This window comes from Cibotium barometz, chromosome 18 (genome assembly GCF_041138505.1).
Source record: "Cibotium barometz isolate CiBa-2024 chromosome 18, ASM4113850v1, whole genome shotgun sequence".
NCBI lineage: Eukaryota > Viridiplantae > Streptophyta > Polypodiopsida > Cyatheales > Cibotiaceae > Cibotium > Cibotium barometz.
The window spans coordinates 56,335,914-56,358,494 of NC_141063.1; the positions used below are offsets into that span (position 1 = coordinate 56,335,914).

The 22,581-nt window shown below is 46.6% G+C and overlaps 1 protein-coding gene across 1 annotated transcript; it reads right to left on the reverse strand.

The window, feature by feature from the left end:
* Positions 1-296: 296 nt before the first annotated feature.
* Positions 297-21,936, reverse strand: LOC147629505 (ubiquitin-fold modifier-conjugating enzyme). The gene is made up of 4 exons (XM_086812766.1): positions 21,629-21,936; positions 986-1,198; positions 809-870; positions 297-708 (listed from the first exon to the last, which is right to left on the reverse strand). The coding sequence occupies exons 1-4, from the start codon at positions 21,743-21,745 to the stop codon at positions 579-581; spliced, it is 522 nt and encodes a 173-aa protein (XP_086668892.1). The 5' UTR covers positions 21,746-21,936; the 3' UTR covers positions 297-578.
* Between the last annotated feature and the right edge of the window lie 645 nt (positions 21,937-22,581).

The following is a 22,581-nucleotide window of genomic DNA, read 5'->3' on the forward strand; positions in this document are numbered from 1 at the left end:
GTAGAGATGTATACCAATCCTTTTAACTGGGTAGAATTGGTTTAGTTTGATCTACATGATGCAGTATAGTAACGGACATCCATCCACCCCATTAATTGTCTTCCGTCACAAGTGATGGATCCTGTTCTTAAAAGAAAAAGAAAAAAACAATATCCAAAATCAAGAGAAGTGTGAACACATCAGAACCAGACCCATTTTTGGAGATGGGATCAGTGCTAGAGAAACTTTTTTCCCAGCCAGCCAATGAGCAAAAAGACAAGTTGGAGTCCAATCGGTTTTCCCTATCCAAAGTCACATTATTAACCGGTTTTTAATCATAAAAACCTATAAATTTTCTCACGTTTTGTCAAGACGAGTAAAATCAATCGGTTTTTAACCGGTGCAAAATACACTAAAGGATGGTTTTTTTCTAGCATTGGATGGGATGAGTGCATCCAAACTTACTGTCGCAGCCCCCGACAGGTTGGATATCATGCATACAACATAGAGCAAATCGTTTTGGTCCAACTAAGAACCGATGCTACTGAATTATGAGATTGACGATATCAGAACTTCACATCGAAGGCCGTGCTTCTACATTAGACTTTCAGGCTTCCGGACGCATCATCTTTATGTTGGACCATTCCTGTATCCACCAAGTGTGGAACTTCAGCTGCTAACCAAGGTCCAAGCCCTAAGCATAAGGCATGTGCAATCCCAAACCTGGGGCTATCAAACATAAAAACAATCAACTGACATTAGCCGCTTTAACATCTTTAAAGCAAAAATAAAATCTCCACAAGCATAACGCATTTAAAGCTGACCATACCAATTCTTTGCCCACAGTGGCTTAAAATGTATAGTCAAGCATATCTTTCCACCCCTGTACATCTGCAGAAACAAGTTGCACCTATAAAAAAAAGGGGAGAGAGAGAGAGAGAGAGAGAGAGAGAGAGAGAGATTAACTACTTTAAGAGAGATTTCAAGGATCAAACCGAATATTAACCTTGGCGGTCTTGCCATCTAGTTCTGGGAGTTCGAGTTCAGGTGCGGTTGTAGGATAGGTCACAGGGATGTCGAACTGCAAGTCAAATTCATACTTCAACAAATTGTGAATGTACCAGCATTTCCCTTTCCATTTTGTGCCATCTGCATTTGCTGATATTCGAAACCAGTCATTGTCATTCGCCTTGTTCATTTCCATGTATTTAATTAAAGCCTGTCACAAAAGACTCTGATTATTCAAAGGTACCCCCACTCTGTATAATTCCAGAGGATGCGCAATCCCATGATGCACACAAACCATGTCATCCAATGGAAGAGCTTATTGCATTGGAAACGCGCTATAGAAAAAACCAAATCATGACGAGATAAATACGCACTGTCGGCTTCAAAACATACCATATAAACTGCTATATACCTGCACAACCATGTCATGCCAGGACTCAAGCCTAACAAACCGTGCACCTTGCTCCTCTTTTGTAGCATGCTAACTATGCGGAAGCGTAATTGATGAAGATTAACACTAAGCAACAAAGACTAACACTAATCACATAAGCAATGATGACACGGAGAAGCAGAGAGAAAGAAAAGGAAGACTCTTAACCTAACCTACTCCTAAAGTATATTACTGAATGAAACAGTAATTACAATGATTGGCGAAAATCCAAATCAGATCTAAGCACTGAATGAAATGCATGAACAATGCCATGCATGAGAACTAATGCTTACTATCCTCCTCTGCGGGTTAATGGAAAACGTTGATTTGGTGTTACATGAGGCATAGCGGAAGCGTCTTTCATTGTGATTAAGAAGTGCATAACTTGGAATGAGCAAATAGGAGAAGAAGAAGAAGAAATATATTAAGTGTCAAGCCCCCAAGCTAGCAGATGTTGCAATTAAGCATTAACAAATAGGAAAAACACAGAGACTCAGACATCTAGCTCACCGCCCAACCAAAGAGCGATTCAGGCTCACCCCCGAGCGCAGGGGGATAATAGCATCAGAGACATGGCTGCACGTGCAAAGTCCCTAGCATCCCATACGGAGCACTGTTACATAGAAACCCATTTCATACCTCCTAGAAACATACGAAACATTTCGAAACGTTTCACCTTGTATGAAACGCGTTTTTTTTCTAGCCCGATTTTAATAATGCCCTAGACCACGTCGCTACGTTTCGTACGTTTTTTCCGTGCGCATTTTCAAGACGGTTCCCTGCACATTCCTCGACACTGTAGCAGCTGGCCAGTGATAGTGCGCCCGTGACACCCCGTGTGCTCCTTGGTGTCCTTGGGCCTTGTGGAGGTCTTCCTCCCCTTGCTCTATTGAGGCTTAAGGCTACCTACCTTGGGCAATATAGGGTGAATTTGGATTGTTTTTACAAGGGCCGAGACTTCTTTGATATTCAGAAAATGAGATTTCTTTATATTATGTGATATTCAGAAAATGAGATTTCTTTATGTTATGTGTCGCACTTGCAAGGCTAAGAAAGCATGTGCCAAAAGAAATCCATGATAGCCTAAAGGCATGGCAGGCCAAGCAGCTAGGTATCCCCCTTGATGATATCCCCGATCTGGGAGAGCCTGAAGCACATCAAAGTGTCCCCAAGAGGACTCGCACTATCGGAAAGGAAGATACCACGGAAGGCGATGTTGCAGGTGGTTCTAGCTCGGCACCTCGCAAAAGAACCAGTCTTCCAATGTTCTAGAAAGGACATGTGGAGGCACGGATGCAGAAGGTTGCCATGAAAGAGGCAACGAGGGAGTTGATGAATTGTTTATTCAATGTGGATTGTTCTTCCACATTGTCAAGACTCCTCGATGAAAGAAGGCAATGAGAGCTATCTCCCGCATTGGGTGTGAGTAGGATGACCCCTCCTATGAAACATTGCGGACTATTGACCTTTGCAAGGAGAAACTGGCTGTGGAGATGGAGATGGAGCCTCTCAAGGCCACTTGGGCAAAGTATGGTTGTACTTTGCTTTGTGATGGATGGACAGATGTGCGAAAGAGAAATGTGTATAACACATTGTCCCACATGCGCCAGGCAATCAATGAAATTGGCCCTGAAAACATTGTCCAAGTGATCGCAAACAATGAGTCCAATTGTGTATCCATGGGCAAGATGTTAGAGGAGTTCCCAAGATTGTGTGGACACCTTGTGAAGCGCACAGCTTTGACTTGACGATTGAGGATGTGGGGAAGCTTGATTGGATGAGCCATGTATTTTCACTTGCATCTAGCATGGTGAACTTTGTCACAAAGAGGCCAAAGGTTTTGGGCATGTATAGGGCTAAGCTTCTAAATCCCTCCAAAACTTGGTTCGCATATATGTTTATTGTGGTGGAGAGACTAGTGAGAGTGCGACATGGCTTATTGTGCACTGTTGTGTGTCATGAGTGGACAGCATGGGAGGACAAGGTCTATAGCATTCTCTCGTATGGTCATGAGAGATACTTGGTGGCAAGATGCAAAGGGGCTTGTGAAGGCACTTCATCCCATGTATAGTGTACTTCAAATCATAGACATGGAGGGAAGTACCATTGGGCTGCTTTATGAGTTCATGGATAGAATTGGTGAAGCTCTCAATGCTTGCACTACCTTGTCACCTAACGAGTGCTCACCCTTGGCCCTTGGGCCTTAACTTTAGTCTTTGACTCTTTCTCTTCCTATAAGTTATTTTATAAATGTAGCGTTCAGAGTTGCAGCTTCCTTGGTGCTTCCTAAATCTTGAATCTCTTACGTATGTCACATGTAGAGTTCAAGATATTAAGGACATCTAGAATCGGCGTTGTGATTATGTTGTTGCTCACATTTATGAGGAGCAATACCTCAACGAGGAGCTAGAGTCAAGATGGATCGAGTACCAAGTTGGTGGGAGGTGGTGTACAGCTTATGAAGAAGCTCGAGGATAAGCTTCTCATTTACCGCAACCGTAGCCATATGTTTGGGCAACTAATGCATTTCTCAAGGTGACACAGTTGGAGCCAGTGTCTTGGCAGGAGAAATATGGTATTGGTACACCCAATTTGGTAAGGTTCTTGAATCTTGTATCTTTCTCTCCTATTCTTTCTAAATCTATATCCAAATGCTACTCTCTCTTTGACTCTAACTTCACTTTCTTTTTTGTACAATGTAGAGACGGATTGCATTGAGAATTCTCTCACAAGATTGCAGTTCAAGGCTACACGGAAAGAGAAAAAAACTCTCTACCACAGCACAATTGGAGAGGCTTGTCTTTTGCCTTTGCAATCTCCGATTACTAGAGCTAAAGGGTCATCCCATTGAGCCTCGCCAAGTGAATCCTGATAAGATTGACATCATGAAGTACAAGGAGATTCCCGACATTCCTCAGGAGGAGAGAGACATCTATTCCATGCTCTATGAGGAGATCATGGCTCCAACTCGCACTACACGATCTCATCGAGATGCTTGTCCTAATCAGGGATTAATGCTATTCATGTTAAGGATTAGCCATGGCACGCACATGACATTTGCATACAACAACACAATGCATGCTTCTACAGGAAAGGCCCCATTTGAGATCATGTATAGCAAAGTGGTATTGCCATACATCCTTCGCGAAAAGGAGAAACTTTTGCCACCGATGAATATGTAAAGGACCTAGAAATTGCCTATGCACAGGTGCTGACAACCATTGAGCGCTTTGAAGAAAAGTATAAAAGAACTACCCACTAGCACAAAAGGCAATTGGACATCAAAGAGAATGACGTATTGCTGAAATTTGAGAAAGCCAAACTTCCCAACATGCTTGGAAAAGCAAGGATGTACCCCAAGCTCTCTACCACGAATTATGGACCATTCAAGGTCACTAAGAGGATCAATGAAGTGGCTTTTCGATTGGCTTTGCCAATTTATTATTAGAGGATACAAAATGCATTTCATGTAAGCCTCTTATGCAAATACGTGGAACCGGAGCCTAAGGACCCAGTTATGAAAGATCCACCTAGAGTGGATAAGCTCGAAGAGGTGTTACAGCTAGAGCAAATTGTGTTTCACAAGTAGCGTAAGCTTGCAAGTGGCAAACTTCAAAGACGCTACTCTTGTGAAGTTCAAGAACTATTCACCTATGGATGCTAAGTGGATGGATGAGGTACACTTCCAAGAGTATCCGCAGCTATCTCCTAGAAGCATACTTGGAAGCTTTTCAATTGTAGTCAACTGTTTAGAAGCCGGGGGAAAATGTTACTATTTAGGCATTCTCTATGCTATGGAGGGGCATCATAGCGTGGACATGACATCTCATGGCAGAGGACTTATGTCCACACCAAAGGGTCGTGTGGACTAGCACCTCATGATAGAGAATTTATGTGTGCACCAACAAGGGCCAATAGGCTCGATATGAGAGGCAAGGGAATTTCTCTGCACCCATATTTAGATTACGGTATTCTAGTTGACCTAGGGATGTAATGTCTACGCCCGAAATGACCCCTTGCTACAAGCTGAATGAAAGGGAGATTGTCCAACACATTCTTATGCATGGCATACTTGCGTGCGTAGTTAGGCACTCATAAAACATGTGTCCTTTTCAATAAAAGTGTCATGTGCATGTCATCCCAAACCTAATCATGGAAAAGGCAGCAGATAAAACAGATCGTCTGGGACTGGACTCTGGAGTAGGACACAGGAGGACAAGAGAAGAGATCCCTAGGGATCAGAACTTGGTCGGCTAGGAGTGGAACCCTTCTAGGCTGGCCGGCAGCTTCTAGTGGATTTTTCCATCCATTAAAGCTGGCCAGCATGAATAAGTGTCCATTGTATATACCTAGATGAATCCAAGAACATGCCCAAATTCACCTTTTAGGAACATGCATGTTATATACTCATGGTAATCAATCCACAAGACTATAACTATCAACTCTATTATGCATAGTATGGACTAGATACTACGACATCCCCACTAACGTCATCAATGCCCAATAGTGGGTGTAGAACTCTGTATCAAGATATGCTCTCACACACGCACTCCACACACACACACACTATTCACACAAAGCCCTTCGTACTGAGTTTCCGTCAAACCTCCGAAGATGCAAGGCAGACTCAGCCATAATGAAGCCTAGCACTAAGGGAAGTAGCAAATAGAAAGAATTAGTACAACAAATAAGTAGTTGATAGGGTAAATGCACCGCTAAAGAAAGAATAAGAACAAGTGTCCATTATGCCTATAAAAGGCTCAGCCAGCGCTGCTTATTTCATTCAGTCCTTCATGGGCTCGGTCATAGAGTAGGACTTTTTCGAGTCTAGATTACCTTTCCTAGGGCAGCCTAAGGCTTGCAAGAATGTACGCCTTTTTGTACTATATGGTCCCGGAAAGCCTGCACCTGCAACGTATCCACACTTAAGTGGCCATTACTAGACTGCCACTCATCACTAACCTGAGGACCTGGGAGAGAGAGTGCTGAAAGCTTGTAAACTCCATTCTCCACTCCGCCTTCCCAAACCACCTGGCCTGTTGCTTTGTCCCGGAGAGCAACAAAATGCTCATCAAACTCCACCCATACGCCAGTCTTGCAAACCTGATGCACTGACAACAAATGAAAACCAAGTGCCGGAACATACAACACCTGGGAGGAATGCTTCCCCCCTCTGCCATCGGGAACTATCTCCATCCTGCCCTCACTGTGAACTGGGATAGTGGATGTATCCCCAGTAAGAATGTGACCAGAACACTTGCAGAGATCCTGTAAACCGGAACGGGAAGGAGTCATGTGCCTGGAAGCACCACTATCGAGAATCCACTCCCGAGTATCCGTTGCAGAGAGTCCTCCAATCTCCTCCCTGCCTAAAGAAAATGAAACATCGGTGTCCACCACCTCCAGGTGCACAAAAGCCGGAGTCTTCATGATTGCTGCTGAGGAATCTTCACTCTTCTCGGTCTTCCGCTTGGGACACTGCCTCCAATAGTGGCCTTTCTCACCACAATCATTACAGGTCCTTTTTGTCTTTAGTTTCTCGCGGTCAGTAACGGACTTCTTCTCAGAAGACTTCTCCGACGAAGCCTTCCCTTTGCTCGTGTTACGGCCTTTCGACCGTTGGCCAGTTAAGGCCTCCGAACCTCCACCCTGAGGAGGGTTCGTGAATCGTTCCTCTTGGTCCAGGACCATGGGCACAAGCTCCTCCCACGTGATGGTGCTAAGCTTGCCAGTGGTAATCAAAGACGAGTAAAATGCTGAGTACTGAGAGGACAAGTGCGACAGCAACGTTATGGCCATGTCCTCTGACGATATCTCCTTCCCAACCTGAAGAACTTCCTGCTGAAGAGCCTGCAGCTTGTTAATATGCTCCCGCATCGTCGACGACTTTGCACGGCTCATAACCCGCATCTATACTTCCAAGGAAATCCTCTTCATGGGCGATACCCTGTTGTAAAGAGAGGCCAAATGCTGCCATATACCTCTAGCCAGCGTCATATGCTTTACATGATTGATTACCTGCGGTGTGCAATTGAGAAAGATAAACGAACGGACCCTGGCGTTGACACGATCCCACATCTGTGTCTGAGCCTCCCGGTCCTTTCGGATCGACGGTAACTCCCCTTCCTCTACTTCCGGCCGTGGAACCCCAACGACGACGAAATCAGCGAGGTCGTAAGACTCCAGAACAGATTCCATCATAACCTTCCATATGCCGTAGTTGCTCCCATCCAACTGACGGTCCACTGGGAACGTGGGGAGTGTCGGGATCTTCACATGCCTCTCGGCCATCTCAAAAAGATCTGCCATTGTGGGGATGTACTCTGAAAAGGGTGGGTGGGTGGGAACAAAGAAGAACTAATACCTGCAAGTGGCTGTCCAGCAAATCAGCCCGCTGTCCTCTTGCTTCTCCTCTTCCTGAACAGTCCCGTACGGTCCACCAATCAGCCACACAACAGTCCCCCTCTTGCTCACACAAATCCCAAGAACTATCTAGAGCCTAGGCTCTGATACCATGTCAGAATACGCAGCGGAGATGATGACGAGATCTGGGAACACAAGAGCAAAAAACGCATGCAGAAAAATACAGCACAAGAGAGAGAGATAGAGGCGTGTAACTCTGCTCTATATACACAAGAAGATCCCGGAGTATGATACAAAATGGAATGGGGAGCTGGGGGCCTATTTATATGGCCCCATATACCAGTCGGCCTGTGCTACAGGCAGCCGAGTGGTCCTGAATCTCCAAGACCAGAAAAAACCTCCAGTCGGCCAGCTAAACTGAGTTGGCCAGAACAGAAATGTGGTCGGGTACTTGAAGGTTCAGTCGGCCAGCATTAAGGCCCTCCTGTCACCACACGGAAGCCACCCAAGCCATAGAAAAATGGAAAAAAATAGGGGAAAAATACGAAGAGTGGGGAAAAATGAGAAAACACCTCATAAGGGCGGGCACACCCACAACGAAGGCCCTGGTGTATAAAAATAGACAGGAGATGACTTCTAACAATGGAATGCCAGGAGTTCGTGAGCGCTTTTGAGGTCCCCCCCCCCCCCCTCTGCGCAATACCGCCCTCCCCTCTTTTCTCGTTTCAAGTCCCCCCTCCCTCTCTCGCTTCTCGTGCCTCTGCCCTACCCTACCCGCCCCCCTCTTCCCTTGGCACTTCCGTCTCCCCCCCCCCCCCCCCCCCCCCCTCTTTTCCGATATTCACCCTCTCGGGCGTGCCTGTGTATCCTCTATGCTAAGAGGTCTTGAGGGTTGCCAGATTGGACATGCAAGTTTCTTTTCCTTGACTGGCTTTGTTGTACTCAGTTAAGCTTTTCCATTGAAATTGAATAAAGAAATACCAAAAGGGGCACCAAGCTTTGGGGCCAACAGGTGTTGTTCTCCTTTTTGTTTTGGAGCATTCTAGCTCTTGTTTATTTGTTAATTGTCTAGACTACAATTGGATAGGTGACTGCTAGTCTACCGCACTTTGGTTTCTACCAGAGGCCGGTTCATTAGCCCAGGAGACCGCCTCTGATGGTCACCGTTCAGAGCCACACCAACAGGCAGTCAAGCACCAAGACCCAACCGCGGACGACTCTGTTGCCGGAGAATGGCGGACTGTTGGCCCACACTAGGGCTGTCAGCTGACTACGTATGGGTAGCGCCGATATTTGCTTAGCAAGGACTCTACCAACTGTCCCGGGAGCTTCTCTAGCTGCTTTGAATAGAACTCATTGGCATCCAGAGTCTTCTAGAACTCTGCAACCATGTTCTCGAACAATGTTTTGATGACGTATCCCAATAGTGGTGTCTTGTCCATAGTATTGAAGCGAAGAGAAAATTCTTCCGAGTCTCTCCCAAAATCCTTGCTCTTTTCCAAAGAGTCTAGAAAAGCCTATGCTCTGATACCACTGTCACAAATAGCGGATGACCCGGAACAGAAGGACACAACTCTCCAAGTATTCAGACAGAAAACACACAACAGGAAAAACCACAAGAACTATGAATAAACACTGCACTAAGCCAGAACGGCCGGCCCCCCCTAGGTACTTCTTTATTTCAAATAGAAGCTTTTTACAACATAACCAAAGTGCAAATGTGTATAACACCCGATTTTTCCACAAAATTCTTCAGTAGGACAAATCAGCCCCCAAAAGCTGTCAAATAGTCCCCAATACAGTCCATAAACAAGCCTCAATCTCAGCCCTTGGTTTTCACATGAGTGGACCTGTGCTGTACAGCCGCTGCACAACAAAGAGAGAAATCGGCAAACTCAGCTGACTATCGCCGGTTGTACGGCCAGCTCTAATGGCGGCTGCTATATGGACAGCTAGGCAAGAACACCCTAGGCAGCTGCACAGCCTGCGCAATAGAGAGCGTGCTGTACGGTTGTTGTACCACTGTACAGCCAGGAGGGGGGGGGGGGGGCGGGGAGAGCTGCACGGCTGCACCAAGAGAGAGGGAAACTGTACGGCCAGTTTCTGATGGCGGCTGCTGTACAGACAGATCTATGCGAGAGAGAGAGAGAGAGAGAGAGAGAGAGAGAGAGAGAGAGAGTTTTCCTTAGCCGAGGATGGACGCGCATGCCCAAAGAGAGAAACCCCAATCCCTTATTTAATGAAGTTGACTAGCTATTTTTTGAAGTGCTTTTCCCTTTCTCTTCCAAAAGTAGGTGCCTACTTTTGTCCACTGATCCATGCCCAAAATAAAAATAGGAGCAGCACGTCTTTAATCATGTGTGAGCACACCGACTTATAAACCTTATAAGTCATTTTGATGAATAAAATCCCATGTTGCTTATGCTCTGTGGTGTAACATGCATTGCAGAAGCGCGTTCATGATTAACACTAAGCAAAGAAGATTAACGCTAATCCTATGTTTAGCAAAGACACAAAAGAGAAGGAGAGAGAGACCTAATCTACAGTATTGCCAAAACATGCTATATATACAATGATTTTGCTGATTCACAGCTTCATGATGCATACCAAAGATCCCTGCAACCCTCTACTTGGACAAGGCTCCTGCTAATCCACCACTCTATCCTTGCTGCCTTGCAGACTCTGACAAATGGATCCTCTTGATCTTTGATGATGATTCTACTGAATGCCTAATGATCCTATTTATATAAATTCGTAATCAAGTCGGTTTTGTCTATTTTACCCACAAAACATTGTCCAAAAAGTCATATTTTGTGTACAAACTTTGCCCAAAAGGTGTCCCAACCATTGGGTTATGTCTTGCAAAATCCACTCTAAATCTGCCCATATGTTTGCTAATGAGAATATCCATGTCTATGAGCATCGGGATTAACGGATGCACATGACATCCCCTCCTGCTAAGTTTGGAGCACCGGGGTAATCCATACACCTTTGCTCCGATTTTGTTCTGGTCCAATTGAAGATTGCACTTCATATCCATCGACTCAATCCCCAAGCTCTCTGACTTGGTCTTCAAGTTCTCTGGCTCGATCTTTGGATCTTCTGAAAACTCTTCAAAAACTGTCGAGATGACCTCATCCTCCTCCAAATAGAATTTGGAGAGATCCACCTCCTTGGGAGCTATCGGGTTGACCTCATTCTCCTGCAAATAGGATTTGGAAAGATCCACCTGCTCGATCTGTGGTTCTGGTTCTGGTTCTGGTTCTGGTTCTGGTTCTGGTTCTGGTTCTGGTTCTGGTTCTGGTTCTGATTCTGGTTCTGGTTCTGGTTCTGGTTCTGGCATGTGTATCCGGGGTAGTGATACCTCCTCGGAAACACCTCTTTCTGTGATCACGTCTTCCGAGAACTTTCGTCTTAGAAGCTCTCTTTTCGTTGGGTAAATGCTCTCGGTCATCGGTTGCTTCACAACCCTAGGTGATTCCTTCTTGACCTTTGTTGATGCTACCATGAATTGTGCCCATGTCTTCTTGAGTTGTGGCCATCTTTGCTTGTACAGAAGCTGGCCTTGACGCGCCTCTTCTTGAAGCTCTTCTATGAGTTGTTGCCTAAACCCGGCCCCGGCGATGATTTGTTCATATTGGGCATAGCGTTCTTGTTCCCTTTTGTATCGTTCTTTATCTTTCTGTCCCCAACGACTCTCCAAAGTCTTGAGAAAGTCATCGTCCATTGCCTCTAAACTCATGATATTGTTTTGCTGTTTTTTCTGTTGTAATCAGCCCAAAAACCCTAACTTTAGAGTTCTACATGCTTTCTAAACTCCCTAGGATCATGCTAGGCTGCAAACTAGACTTTCTCGTAAAACGCAAATCCTAATTTTGCTTGTAAACCCTAATTTCAAAAACCCTAATTCAGCATGCACCAAACATAAGCTAAGGGCTGTCCTAGGATGACCTACATGTGCAAACACATCGCACCTCATCTTTGGCCAATAATATTGTCGTTCTAACTTCTCCAAAGTCGAATTCATGCCTCGATGACCACTAGTAATGGCGTCATGGAGAAGAGCTGTCCTGAACGACTTCATGACACACAGTCGGCCTTTGTAGAAAAGCCAACCATCGCGTATCAAAAAGTGGCATGGTCCTGTGGTATCCAATGCCTGTTCCCACTGCGTACCGAATTCCTCGGAATCCATGTACGTATGCTTCATGTCGTCTAGTCCCATACCAACAAGGTCGAGCACCAAATTGCTGCAATATCTAGCTCTAGCGGTGTTATCAGTCACTCCACTGTGCACTTCGCATTGTCTGAATCCAGCGTAATGCCTGATGGTCAATGCGAACCTCAAAGTCATGGCCATAAAGAAAATGTTTCCAATGTTTCAAGGTCTAAATAACTGCAAGGAGTTCTCGATCGTAGACCGAGTAATTCTTTTCTACGGGTAGTAACTTACAAGACATGTAAGCTACTGGATGACCATTTTGTTGTAATACACCTCCAATTCCGATATTACTCGCATCGGTGATTACCTGGAACAGCTCGTCCCACGAGGCAAGTGCTAGACAAGGCGCTTCTTACAAAGCCACCTTGAGGTTCTTGAATGCCTCCAACGCTTGTGGAGTCATTCAAATCCGCTGCCTTTTTGTCTGGCACCCTTTAGCAGATTGATGAGGTCCGCCGAGAGATCAAAAAACTTGTCTATGTGGGTGGAGTATGCTTGGCATATACCCACAGAGGATCTTATGTCATGAGCAGCATGAGGTACTTCCCAATTGACAATCTCAACCACCTTGGCCGAATCAAGTCGAATGCCTTCTGCACTAATTATATATCCAAGGTAATGAACCTCAAACAAATAAAATTCTGACTTCTTCTCATTGACATAGAGCTCGTTGCTTTCTAGCAACTTCAGGACTTTCTCCACATCAATGTCATGCCGCTCAACCGTAGCTGAAAATACTAGTATGTCGTCCAGAAATATTAACACTTTTCAATCAATTCTCGAAACACCTGCATCATCCGGGGTTAAATGTGGCTAGGACGTTCGTCAAGCCAAAAGCAGTTAGGAAAACAGATACTGACAAGTCAGTTGGTACTTGGAAGGTGAGGCCATTCCTTGGTGGACTCAGTGGGCTCATGCCCACACCAGAGCAAGTATGGCAGCTTATGTGTGGGACGAATTCGTCCGCGACCTTAAGCAGCGGTTTCTACCACCCCACTACCTTGAGCGACTCGAAGACAAGTTCAGGGGAGCGCGTCAGAACGCGCAACCAGTCCTTCAGTTTGCCAATAAAATTTCGACCTTGTGTCTGCAATTAGGCTTATCTGATACGGCAGCACTGGGGTCTGTGTGGGAGCTGGGCTCACCACTGAAGCCGTGGAGGGAGAGGCAGCGGTCTTTGGAGCAGTAGTCTTCTTACGACACTCCCGCGAAGTGTGTCCTTTTGTATGACAAAAGAAACACCTACCCTCCTTCTTGTACTGAGCAATCTCCTCAGCACTCAACTTGCCACCGGTCTTGCCTGTCTCCGCTTTCTGGTCTGGAGTAAGTTTGGGTGCCTCTTGGAGCCAGAGGCTCCCGTGCTCTATCTTGGGGAAGACCCCGTCTAGTTCTGGCCTTTTCCCCCCAAGGTATTAGCCTTGGGAGTAGCCGACTGGGACGTCTTGGGCTATCCGTCATTGTGCTTCATTTCAGCACTCTGCGCAAGCGAGAGTGCGTCTTCAAAGGTGGATGGCCTAAATATACGCACCTCCCGCCGGGTAAAGGAGCCATCTGGTGATAAAAGTTGAGCAGTGCGAAGAAGTGAGAGTGGTGGTCGCCTAGTGTGAGGCCGCTGGACAGTAACAGGCACAGAGAGTGTGAGAGGCTGATTTGGTAGCTATAAAAAGCCAGAGGCAAAGAGAGAGAGAATCTGGTGATTGGCGCAGCAAAAGAGCAACAGAGAGAGTGCTGCAGGCAGGCACCATGGAGCTGCTCTGGAATGGAAGGCAGCTGTAGGTAACCGTGTGAGAAAGCAGCCGTGAGGGCTACTGGGAAAGTGTACAGGGAAGTGGAGAGCTGCTGTGGCTCTGAAGTGACGACGGGCAAGAGAGGACTGCTGTTGGGAAAGGATTGGGTGATGTGGCTTTGGGCTAGATATCTGTGATGCTGCGGTGAGCAGTGGGTTTGTGGTGTTGAGGATTGTGCGAGGCTCTGGGGTTGGTGAAGCTGCTGGTCACGACATACAGAGAGTGGGAGCTGCTAAGTGAAGGTTAGCTGGTGTGGGCGCCTTCTGGTGAGAGTAGCTGGTCTTGTGTGGGCGGTGATTGCAGGCAGTGCGTGGATGCTGACCAGAGAGGGAGCCTTGGGTTGTGTGTTGGATGCAGAAGTGGTGCTGATGTGTGGGCTGGAGACAGTGGGGCTCGCCTACGACAATTGGCAGGTTGCAGCAGACAGAGAGTAGCCAGGCGCCAGAGAAAGTGAAGAAGGGTTGCTGGTGTGGGCGCCCTTTGGAGATTACAGGGACCGGGAGACAGAGGCTTGGTCGTCAGACGCAAGGGTGTGATTCCCTTGGCAGTAAATCCTGGCCGGAGTCCTGGTCTTTGGTGTATTTGTTGTGTTTATACAGTGTGTATGGTGCTGTGTGTTTTGTGGAAATAATCATCTGTCCTTCATGGTTTTGAGCGGTCTTATGGTGTGGGTGGGTGGCGAATGTTGAGAGAGTGTTCCAGCCGGTGGCTGGTGGTGCCCCGTTCGTGGTAGTTTTTCCAAGTTTGGGAGGTGGAAGAGCTATAGAGGCAGGTTCTTTCTTCTTTTTTTCACCTCACATCCTTCTGGTGCCCCCACTGAGGAGTTGCTCAGGATTTGTGTGGCTGAGGAGTGGCTCAGTTGACAGAGGATAGCTCAAGGATTTCTCTTACGAGGGTGTATGCCCCAGAGTGAGAGATTGAAGGAAGGTGTTTTTGGGTTTTTGCTTGGGATTTGAAGTGAAGTTTGGGGTTAAGATGATGTCTTACCCAGAGTTTTATGGTGGTCCGAATGAGGATGTGGCAGATTTCTTGGAAAGGATGGAGGTTGCATGTATAAGCAACCATATCAGTGAGCAGGTACAGGTGTTGCGGCTATTGAGCATCTGTTTGAAAGGAGATGCAAGGACCTGGTACAGGGCTTATGAGGAGTCATTGAGGGATGCTGTTCCACGCGTTGAGATGACTGAGGATGGACTGAAGACAGCACTTAGCAACAGGTTCAAGAAGGTAGAAGACCCCGACAAGGTTTGGCATGAGGTGCAAGCTCTGACACAAGGTGAGTTTGAATCAATAGATGATTATATGAAGAAATTTTCTTTGCTATGGGAGACTCTATGCAGGGCTTTGGGAGAAAATCAGGTACCGCCTGATATGATGAAGAAGAACAAGTTTGTAGCTGGACTTAAAAGGAGTATTCGCTGGAAAGTGGAATTGAAGAAGCCCAGGTCTTTTGAGGATGCGGTGGAGATTGCTAAGTCAAAAGATTGGAAATTGCAGCGGATGAATCAGCTAGGGATGATTCCAGTGGTAGCACAGCCGGAGATTCGGAGAGTGGAGGCTACACCTATGAATGCAGGGATCGAGAGGATGAAGCCCACTGAAGGTCAAGCAATGCAGATGATGCCTCAAGCTAGTCAGGGAGTACCTATGGTTTCTGCAGGTTCTGATGAGGGATTGCGGCAGGATATGAAATAGATGGTTGATCTTATGAAGAATTTGAGCTTAAATTTAATGGGAAGTACAGGTGGTGGACGTGGTAGAGGCCGAGGTAATTTTCCTGAAGGGGGAGATGGACAAGCAGGGTATGGACGAGGTCGCGGTAGGGGCCGTCATTTCATTCCTACATGCTGGAATTGTGGTGAGCTTGGTCATTTGAGTACAGATTGTGATAAGCCTCAACGTATGGGTGGTGATATGTACCCACTACCTTCACAGTTACCGGACAGGTCGAATGATTATGGTATTGATATCAGGGATCAAGCAGGTCCGAGTGGAATCACAGCTGAAGAGAAAGGAAAAACTAAGGTGATAGATGTAGTCACCCTTGAGAAGACGAAGGAGGCAGAAGCAGATGTGATGCCTTTGGGAAAACGGACGCCACAGGAAAGGGAAAGTAAGGATGCTGCAGGGCCCAGCAAGAAGAAAGGAAAAGTGAAAGAAGGAGAAGATGTGAAAGTCAAGCAGAAGAGGAGGTCTCGTAGGAAGTTTCAGGTAACTGATTTTCCACTAGGGGGTGGGCAGGATAGCTATAGCTTGCAGGAGGATATGGCTGGAAGGAAGGCTAACATTACTTTTGGGCAATTGATAGAGTTAGCTCCCAATTTGAAGCGTCAGTGGAAAAGACTTGTGAATCCGAGAGAGAAGGAGCCTGCCAAAGGGATAGTGACTGTTCTATCTGTCCAGGAGTTACCTGACATATGTCCTGTGGTGAATGTGTGGTATAAAGGGAAGAATCTGGGAGAGGCATACATAGATGGTGGAGCACAGATTTGTGTGATCACATTGGCAGCTGTGGAGAGGCTTGGTCTTAATTTTGCTGAAGCATCTGGATTTCGTATTCGGCTGGCTAATCATCAGAAAGTCAAATGCTTAGGTATGGTTAAGGAATTAGAATTGGAAGCTTTTGATGTGAAGGTGCTTGTGGATTGTCATGTTATGCCTGCAGGAATGGGTGCATTCCCCATTATTCTGGGAAGACCATGGCTGAGAGCAGTGAAGGCTGTGCAGGATTGGAGGAAAGGGGTCATTACCCTGTATGACAGGAGAGGGGATAAGAAGCAGTTTAATATGGATAACCAGAAGCCTGTCAATGATGAAGAGGAGAGTGAAGCTGATTCGAGTGATGATACCAGCAGTACCACTACTAGCGAGGGAACAGAGGATACTTCATCGAGTGAGGAGGATGCAGAGATGGATGCCGTGGTTATTGATGAGGAAGGGCTTGGTGATGAGGTTGCTGAACAGGAAGAAGCCATACATGAGGAATGCGAGGAGGTGCAAGTGAATCCTGAACAAAGGTATGCCTGTGATGTGAAAGAGTCTGTTTTTAAATCTTTGGATAATAAACCTGTGTGGGATGAGTGGGAAATAGACAGTCTACAGGATGATGAGCCTGAGTTGGAGCTGGATGATGAGATGTGCATGAATGTTAAAAAAGCCATGATCAGAATTGAGGCTATGAAGAAAGAGAAGCAGAAGAAGGCTTTGAATGATGCTGCGGCTATGGATGAGAGGGATGCTGTAATGGATGAATCTCTTGGTAACCTTGATGAAGATGAGGATACAGGAACTGAGGTGGATGCTTTGGGAATGATGTCGGTTGAAGAGGAGTTGGTTTTGTCTGTGGTGGCTGGCTTTGATGGTGAGGCTTCTTATGCTGATGGACAGGAAAGTGTTATGGCACAATAGGTTTTTTTTGATGAAGCTTTCATCAATTTTTACCCTCAGCAGGAGCTGCTGCATTGGTTCTCCGATATTGGTGTTGATCGTATCAGGGATATTGGGTTTGAGATGAGACGGGATGGTGTGTATGTCAGGAGCTTTATTCCCAGAAGTGCTGGTGATATGTTGTGGGATGTGGGATGGAAGATTATGCCTGTGGAGGATGACGGTGTTTCTTGGATCACCTGGAACAGAGATGTGCTGGTTACACTGTATGATGCTCAGAGAATTGATGGAGGGAAACGTGGTCATCGGAGGAAAACATGGTTATATGCTTTCTGCTGATCATAAATGATTCAGCAGGCTAGGGGTTGGGCAAAGTATGTCAGGCTAAAATCTGAGAGGTATTTTGGATCAGTGTACATATGGTGCGTGTGGTGTGTGAATAAATTTTGCCCTGAATGCCCTGGCAAGTGTACAGGCTGGGTGGTTTTGTTGAAAGCTGGTTTATGCACGTGTTTGTTCCGGAGAAAATGCTGGTGATCTGAAGTTTTCATGGCAATTGTGTGGTGTGCCGGTGGTTGCTAAATGCAGAGCATCGAGATTAGAAATTGATGGGTAATCATTGTGTTTAGCAAGTTAATGATGCAGCTGCGGGGAGCTCTGGTTTTGGAAGATTCGGCGCGGTGGTATTTTCTGGAAAAGTATAAGGGGAAGGGGCTCTTGTAATAGAGTGGTGGCCATTACTTGTGGCTTTGAAGCTTTTTGAAAATAAAAATAAAAATAATGTAATATGGCCAATTGAAAATAACCACATGGAAAAAAAGAAGGCCGCCAGCTCAACGTGTAGAAGGTGATAGAGGACCGCTTCGAGAAGATGGTAAGGAGCTGGAGGGCGAGAGAGAAGGAGGCGGCGGCCGTTTTGAAGCTGCCGGGTGTAGCAAAGGGGCTGCTCAACTGAAGATGGTCGTCGCTTTGCAGACGGGGCTTCCCAGACGAAGAGCACGAGAGGGGCTTCTCAGGCGGCTGGGCGTGAGGCGCTGCAGGTGGGAGACCAGAAGCTAGCTGGGGGCCTCGTATGGTTGGCGCTGCAGAGGGGCTGCCAGGTGCGAGCCCGAGGAAGAGAGCCTGGGCCAAGGCAAAGCGGGCGCGTGTGAGCCAGCAGGCCGTCGTGTTGTGAAGCCCGCTGGAACGAGTAGCAACGAAGAGAGGGAGCCGTGTGTAAAGCAGTTGGTGTCGGTGATGACAGCTGCTACTTCTGTAGGCGATAGTACAAGCACCTCCGGCAACAAGAAGGGTTGCAGGCTGGCGAAGGCAGACGTGAAGCGTGGTGGCCGCCGGGTAAAGGAGCCATCTGGTGATAAAAGTTGAGCAGTGCGAAGAAGTGAGAGTGGTGGTCGCCTAGTGTGAGGCCGCTGGACAGTAACAGGCACAGAGAGTGTGAGAGGCTGATTTGGTAGCTATAAAAAGCCAGAGGCAAAGAGAGAGAGAATCTGGTGATTGGCGCAGCAAAAGAGCAACAGAGAGAGTGCTGCAGGCAGGCACCATGGAGCTGCTCTGGAATGGAAGGCAGCTGTAGGTAACCGTGTGAGAAAGCAGCCGTGAGGGCTACTGGGAAAGTGTACAGGGAAGTGGAGAGCTGCTGTGGCTCTGAAGTGACGACGGGCAAGAGAGGACTGCTGTTGGGAAAGGATTGGGTGATGTGGCTTTGGGCTAGATATCTGTGATGCTGCGGTGAGCAGTGGGTTTGTGGTGTTGAGGATTGTGCGAGGCTCTGGGGTTGGTGAAGCTGCTGGTCACGACATACAGAGAGTGGGAGCTGCTAAGTGAAGGTTAGCTGGTGTGGGCGCCTTCTGGTGAGAGTAGCTGGTCTTGTGTGGGCGGTGATTGCAGGCAGTGCGTGGATGCTGACCAGAGAGGGAGCCTTGGGTTGTGTGTTGGATGCAGAAGTGGTGCTGATGTGTGGGCTGGAGACAGTGGGGCTCGCCTACGACAATTGGCAGGTTGCAGCAGACAGAGAGTAGCCAGGCTACAGAGAAAGTGAAGAAGGGTTGCTGGTGTGGGCGCCCTTTGGAGATTACAGGGACCGGGAGACAGAGGCTCGGTTGTCAGACGCAAGGGTGTGATTCCCTTGGCAGTAAACCCTGGCCAGAGTCCTGGTCTTTGGTGTATTTGCTGTGTTTATACAGTGTGTATGGTGTTGTGTGTTTGCTGAAATAATCATCTGTCCTTCATGGTTTTGAGCTGTCTTATGGTGTGGGTGGGTGGCGAATGTTGAGAGAGTGTTCCAGCCGGTGGCTGGTGGTGCCCCGTTCGTGGTAGTTTTTCCAAGTTTGGGAGGTGGAAGAGCTATAGAGGCAGGTTCTTTCTTCTTTTTTTCACCTCACAAGCGGCATCAAGAAATAATCATGTCTAAGTGGCACCGTATTGAGAGGAGAGACAAGGAGAAAGAGCATATACTATTGAGAGAGGAGAGACAAGAAGAAAGAGCATATACAGACACCCAATTGGGTGTGTCAACATGAGAGGAGAGGAGGGAAGAGGAGAGAATATACATCCCTATTTGGGTCCCAAAAACCACTAAAGGGCCCCAACCTTGCTTTATTATGGAATTGAGATATATGCAGTAAAAATCCTTGACATTGAACTTGACCTTCTAATGTCTCCTTCCTTTCCTTGATGATTCTAGCATGTGGTATTCAAAGATCAAACTGACCAAAAGCCAATCTTGCTACTCCAAATAGTTCCTTGCTACAACAACTTGTCTATTGCAATTTCCAAAATACCCTTGTCCTACAATTACCTGTAGCAAGGCACTTGCCTTTGTCCTCTACCGAAATGAAGTCTTGATGTCGTAGTCTTGGTTGCGTCTTGGATGTTTGTTATAGCCTTGGTTGCCTCCTGGATGCTTGTTAAAGGCCCAATTGGCTGTACCAGCTGGCATGTATTCTAAGGCGAGGATTATAGCTAGGACGCAAACCCTTGATTTTGATAATTGAAGGGAATTCATTATTCCACCTACGTCTTATGGGTTGCAGACCATGGACAAGTGGTAGGTGAGGTATAAATTTCCTGATGAGGAGGTTGCGCATGTGTTTAGGTCTTCATGGAGTTAAAGGGCAGGGTGCTAGACACATGACAGTTTGGCTTTTAAGCTAATCATTTTGCACCAAGTTCAGACTGATTGCTCCTTTTTGCTGTTGGCCTGCTCAGCAAGCCCACGAGCAGTAATATCTGCTGCCCGACCTCATTCTGGACTGCAGGATCTGCCCATCTGCTGCCTGACCTGCCTGGCCACCTCCCCATGCTGTCTGGATGCCCAAACAGGCCCAAATCTGCCCGGAACACCTGCTTCTTGCCTTCTACCTGATCTGGTCAGATTTCACCTCGTGTCCAGTGCCCAGCACATGGCCTAATAAGCTGGCAGACATATGTATTTACATCATCTCCAAGTGGCTTACAAAACTGTGCGGGATTCACATATGGAAGACTGCTAGGACCTACCCAGGCGAGTAGCCTGACATGTCCCTAGAGTAGGACTCACAACAGGGCGTAGTGCGCATTACAAACACTAAAGTGGCACGTAATCAGGGTTTGTATGTCCACATGGCACCAAGTGCAAGGTGCACCTAACCGCAGCAGACCACTACCTGAGAAGTTAAGACACCAGATATGGGGCAAAATCAGCATGGACAGCATGTAAGCAACCTGTCCAGACACCCAAGGCCCTGCCAAGGACCCAGTGCCCACTGCCTGTCACAGACCTCAATCGCACTCTCTGATTTATGCACAATTCACTCAGACATTGCAACCTTCCAAAGCTTCCACTCATCCTAGCAGCTCCTCACAACTGAGACATTGTAATCCTGCAATTCTCTTAGCAGTTCCTCACCAATCATGAGCATGCAGCAGGGACACTGCAGCTACTGCTATCTCCCCCAAAAAAAACAATATTGATTGATATTTTATCTGTCTTGTGCGCAGCATGCTCAAGTGAGATAAATGCAATCCCAAGACCCTTTCAGGAAGTAGTGTTCCTTGTGTTCCTTCATATTCACCGTCCCTTTATGCACTGAAACTTTGATGGAGACATGTGCTTATAGATGACTAACGCATGCAGTTTTTGGAACATGTGTTTATGGAATGCTTAGAGATCTCGTGTGTTTAAGGAATGTTTAGAGGTCTTACCTCATATCTGAAGGGAGTAGGGTTACAGTAATCCACGGCACCAAGGTAAGCATCTACGTGACAAGGTGATAAGAGGATTTCCATCTAAATATACACATACATGAGTGATCGCACAGAGGAATTCATGCTGCCATAGCACGTGATACAATTAAGGGGGCAAGAAAATTTCTCACATAAATGTAAAAATAAATACAAGCTACATCCATGTGCGTACAACAATGGAGAAGCATCTCATACAATAACCACATACATACATGGGAGGTCACGAACCTGGTACTCCTCCTTGAGGCGCTGTGTCCATTGCTGGCCATCACGGGGGCCCGCACGTGTAGAGAGGAGGGGGATCTTGGTGACCGTAGATTTGGTGTTGCTGTCCCAGCCCTCCATGGCTGATTGATGGCCTCACCTTGTTACTGATACTATAATCAAAGAGCTGAAGATCAAAAACAGATTGGGCGCCTTCTTTGCTTTTCCTAACACAGTCGGACAACAATTTTTCCACGGTCAAAAAGTCGGGTGAAAAAACTCAGTCCGCGATGGTTTTGACTCTTTCTTCTAAGATTGTAGAAAAAGGATCTCTTGAGCAATGTGAATGTTTTTGGGAGTAGCCATGGTTGGCTAGTGGAGGCTTGCCCTCTTAGCACACTTTAACCAACTCTTGAGCTGCTTTTAGATTGCTCTGTTCTTCTACGAGGTTAGGGCATTCTGCCAAAAAAAAATGGCAATTTACAACTTCTTCTAGATCTTGTAGGTTGTGTGTGGGCTTAGTCCTCCAAGGAGGACTCCTTGAAGGATAACGATGACATATTAGAGGCAATGTCCTCGATTGAGCCATCTTGAACTAACATAGTCTTCCCCTTTCCCTATATTCTTAGCTCTACATCTTTGGGATTTGGAGGTGACTCTCAATTTCTCTAAGACTCGTGCTTATCGTTGAGTTCTTTTTGTGGTCAAGAAGTGGAACCCTCTCTCGTTGCATGAGCGCCTCTTCTCCTACTTTGCATTCATGTAATTATGTTGAGAGGCATTGTCTAAACAACATACCCATCTCTCATTGGCCCTATCCTTGAGTTTTAGTGTAATTGCAACCATTGCCTAGCTTTGATTCCCCAAAAGCACCCACCTTTACTTGGTTACCTGCTTGATCACATGTCTCCCCTAGATTTAATCAAACACCTCAAGGTGCAACAAGATCTCCAATCCCATTGAATTTAAATTCCAAT

Excerpts from the sequence above, each read along its gene's own strand:
- LOC147629505 (XM_086812766.1), bottom strand. The coding sequence starts at position 21,745 with ATGGAGGGCTGGGACAGCAACACCAAATCTACGGTCACCAAGATCCCC. Across the intron at positions 1,199-21,628 it reads GCCTCAAGGAGGAGTACCAG|GCTTTAATTAAATACATGGA; the intron begins GTTCGTGACCTC and ends CTTTTGTGACAG. Across the intron at positions 871-985 it reads TAGATGGCAAGACCGCCAAG|ATGTACAGGGGTGGAAAGAT; the intron begins GTTAATATTCGG and ends TTGTTTCTGCAG.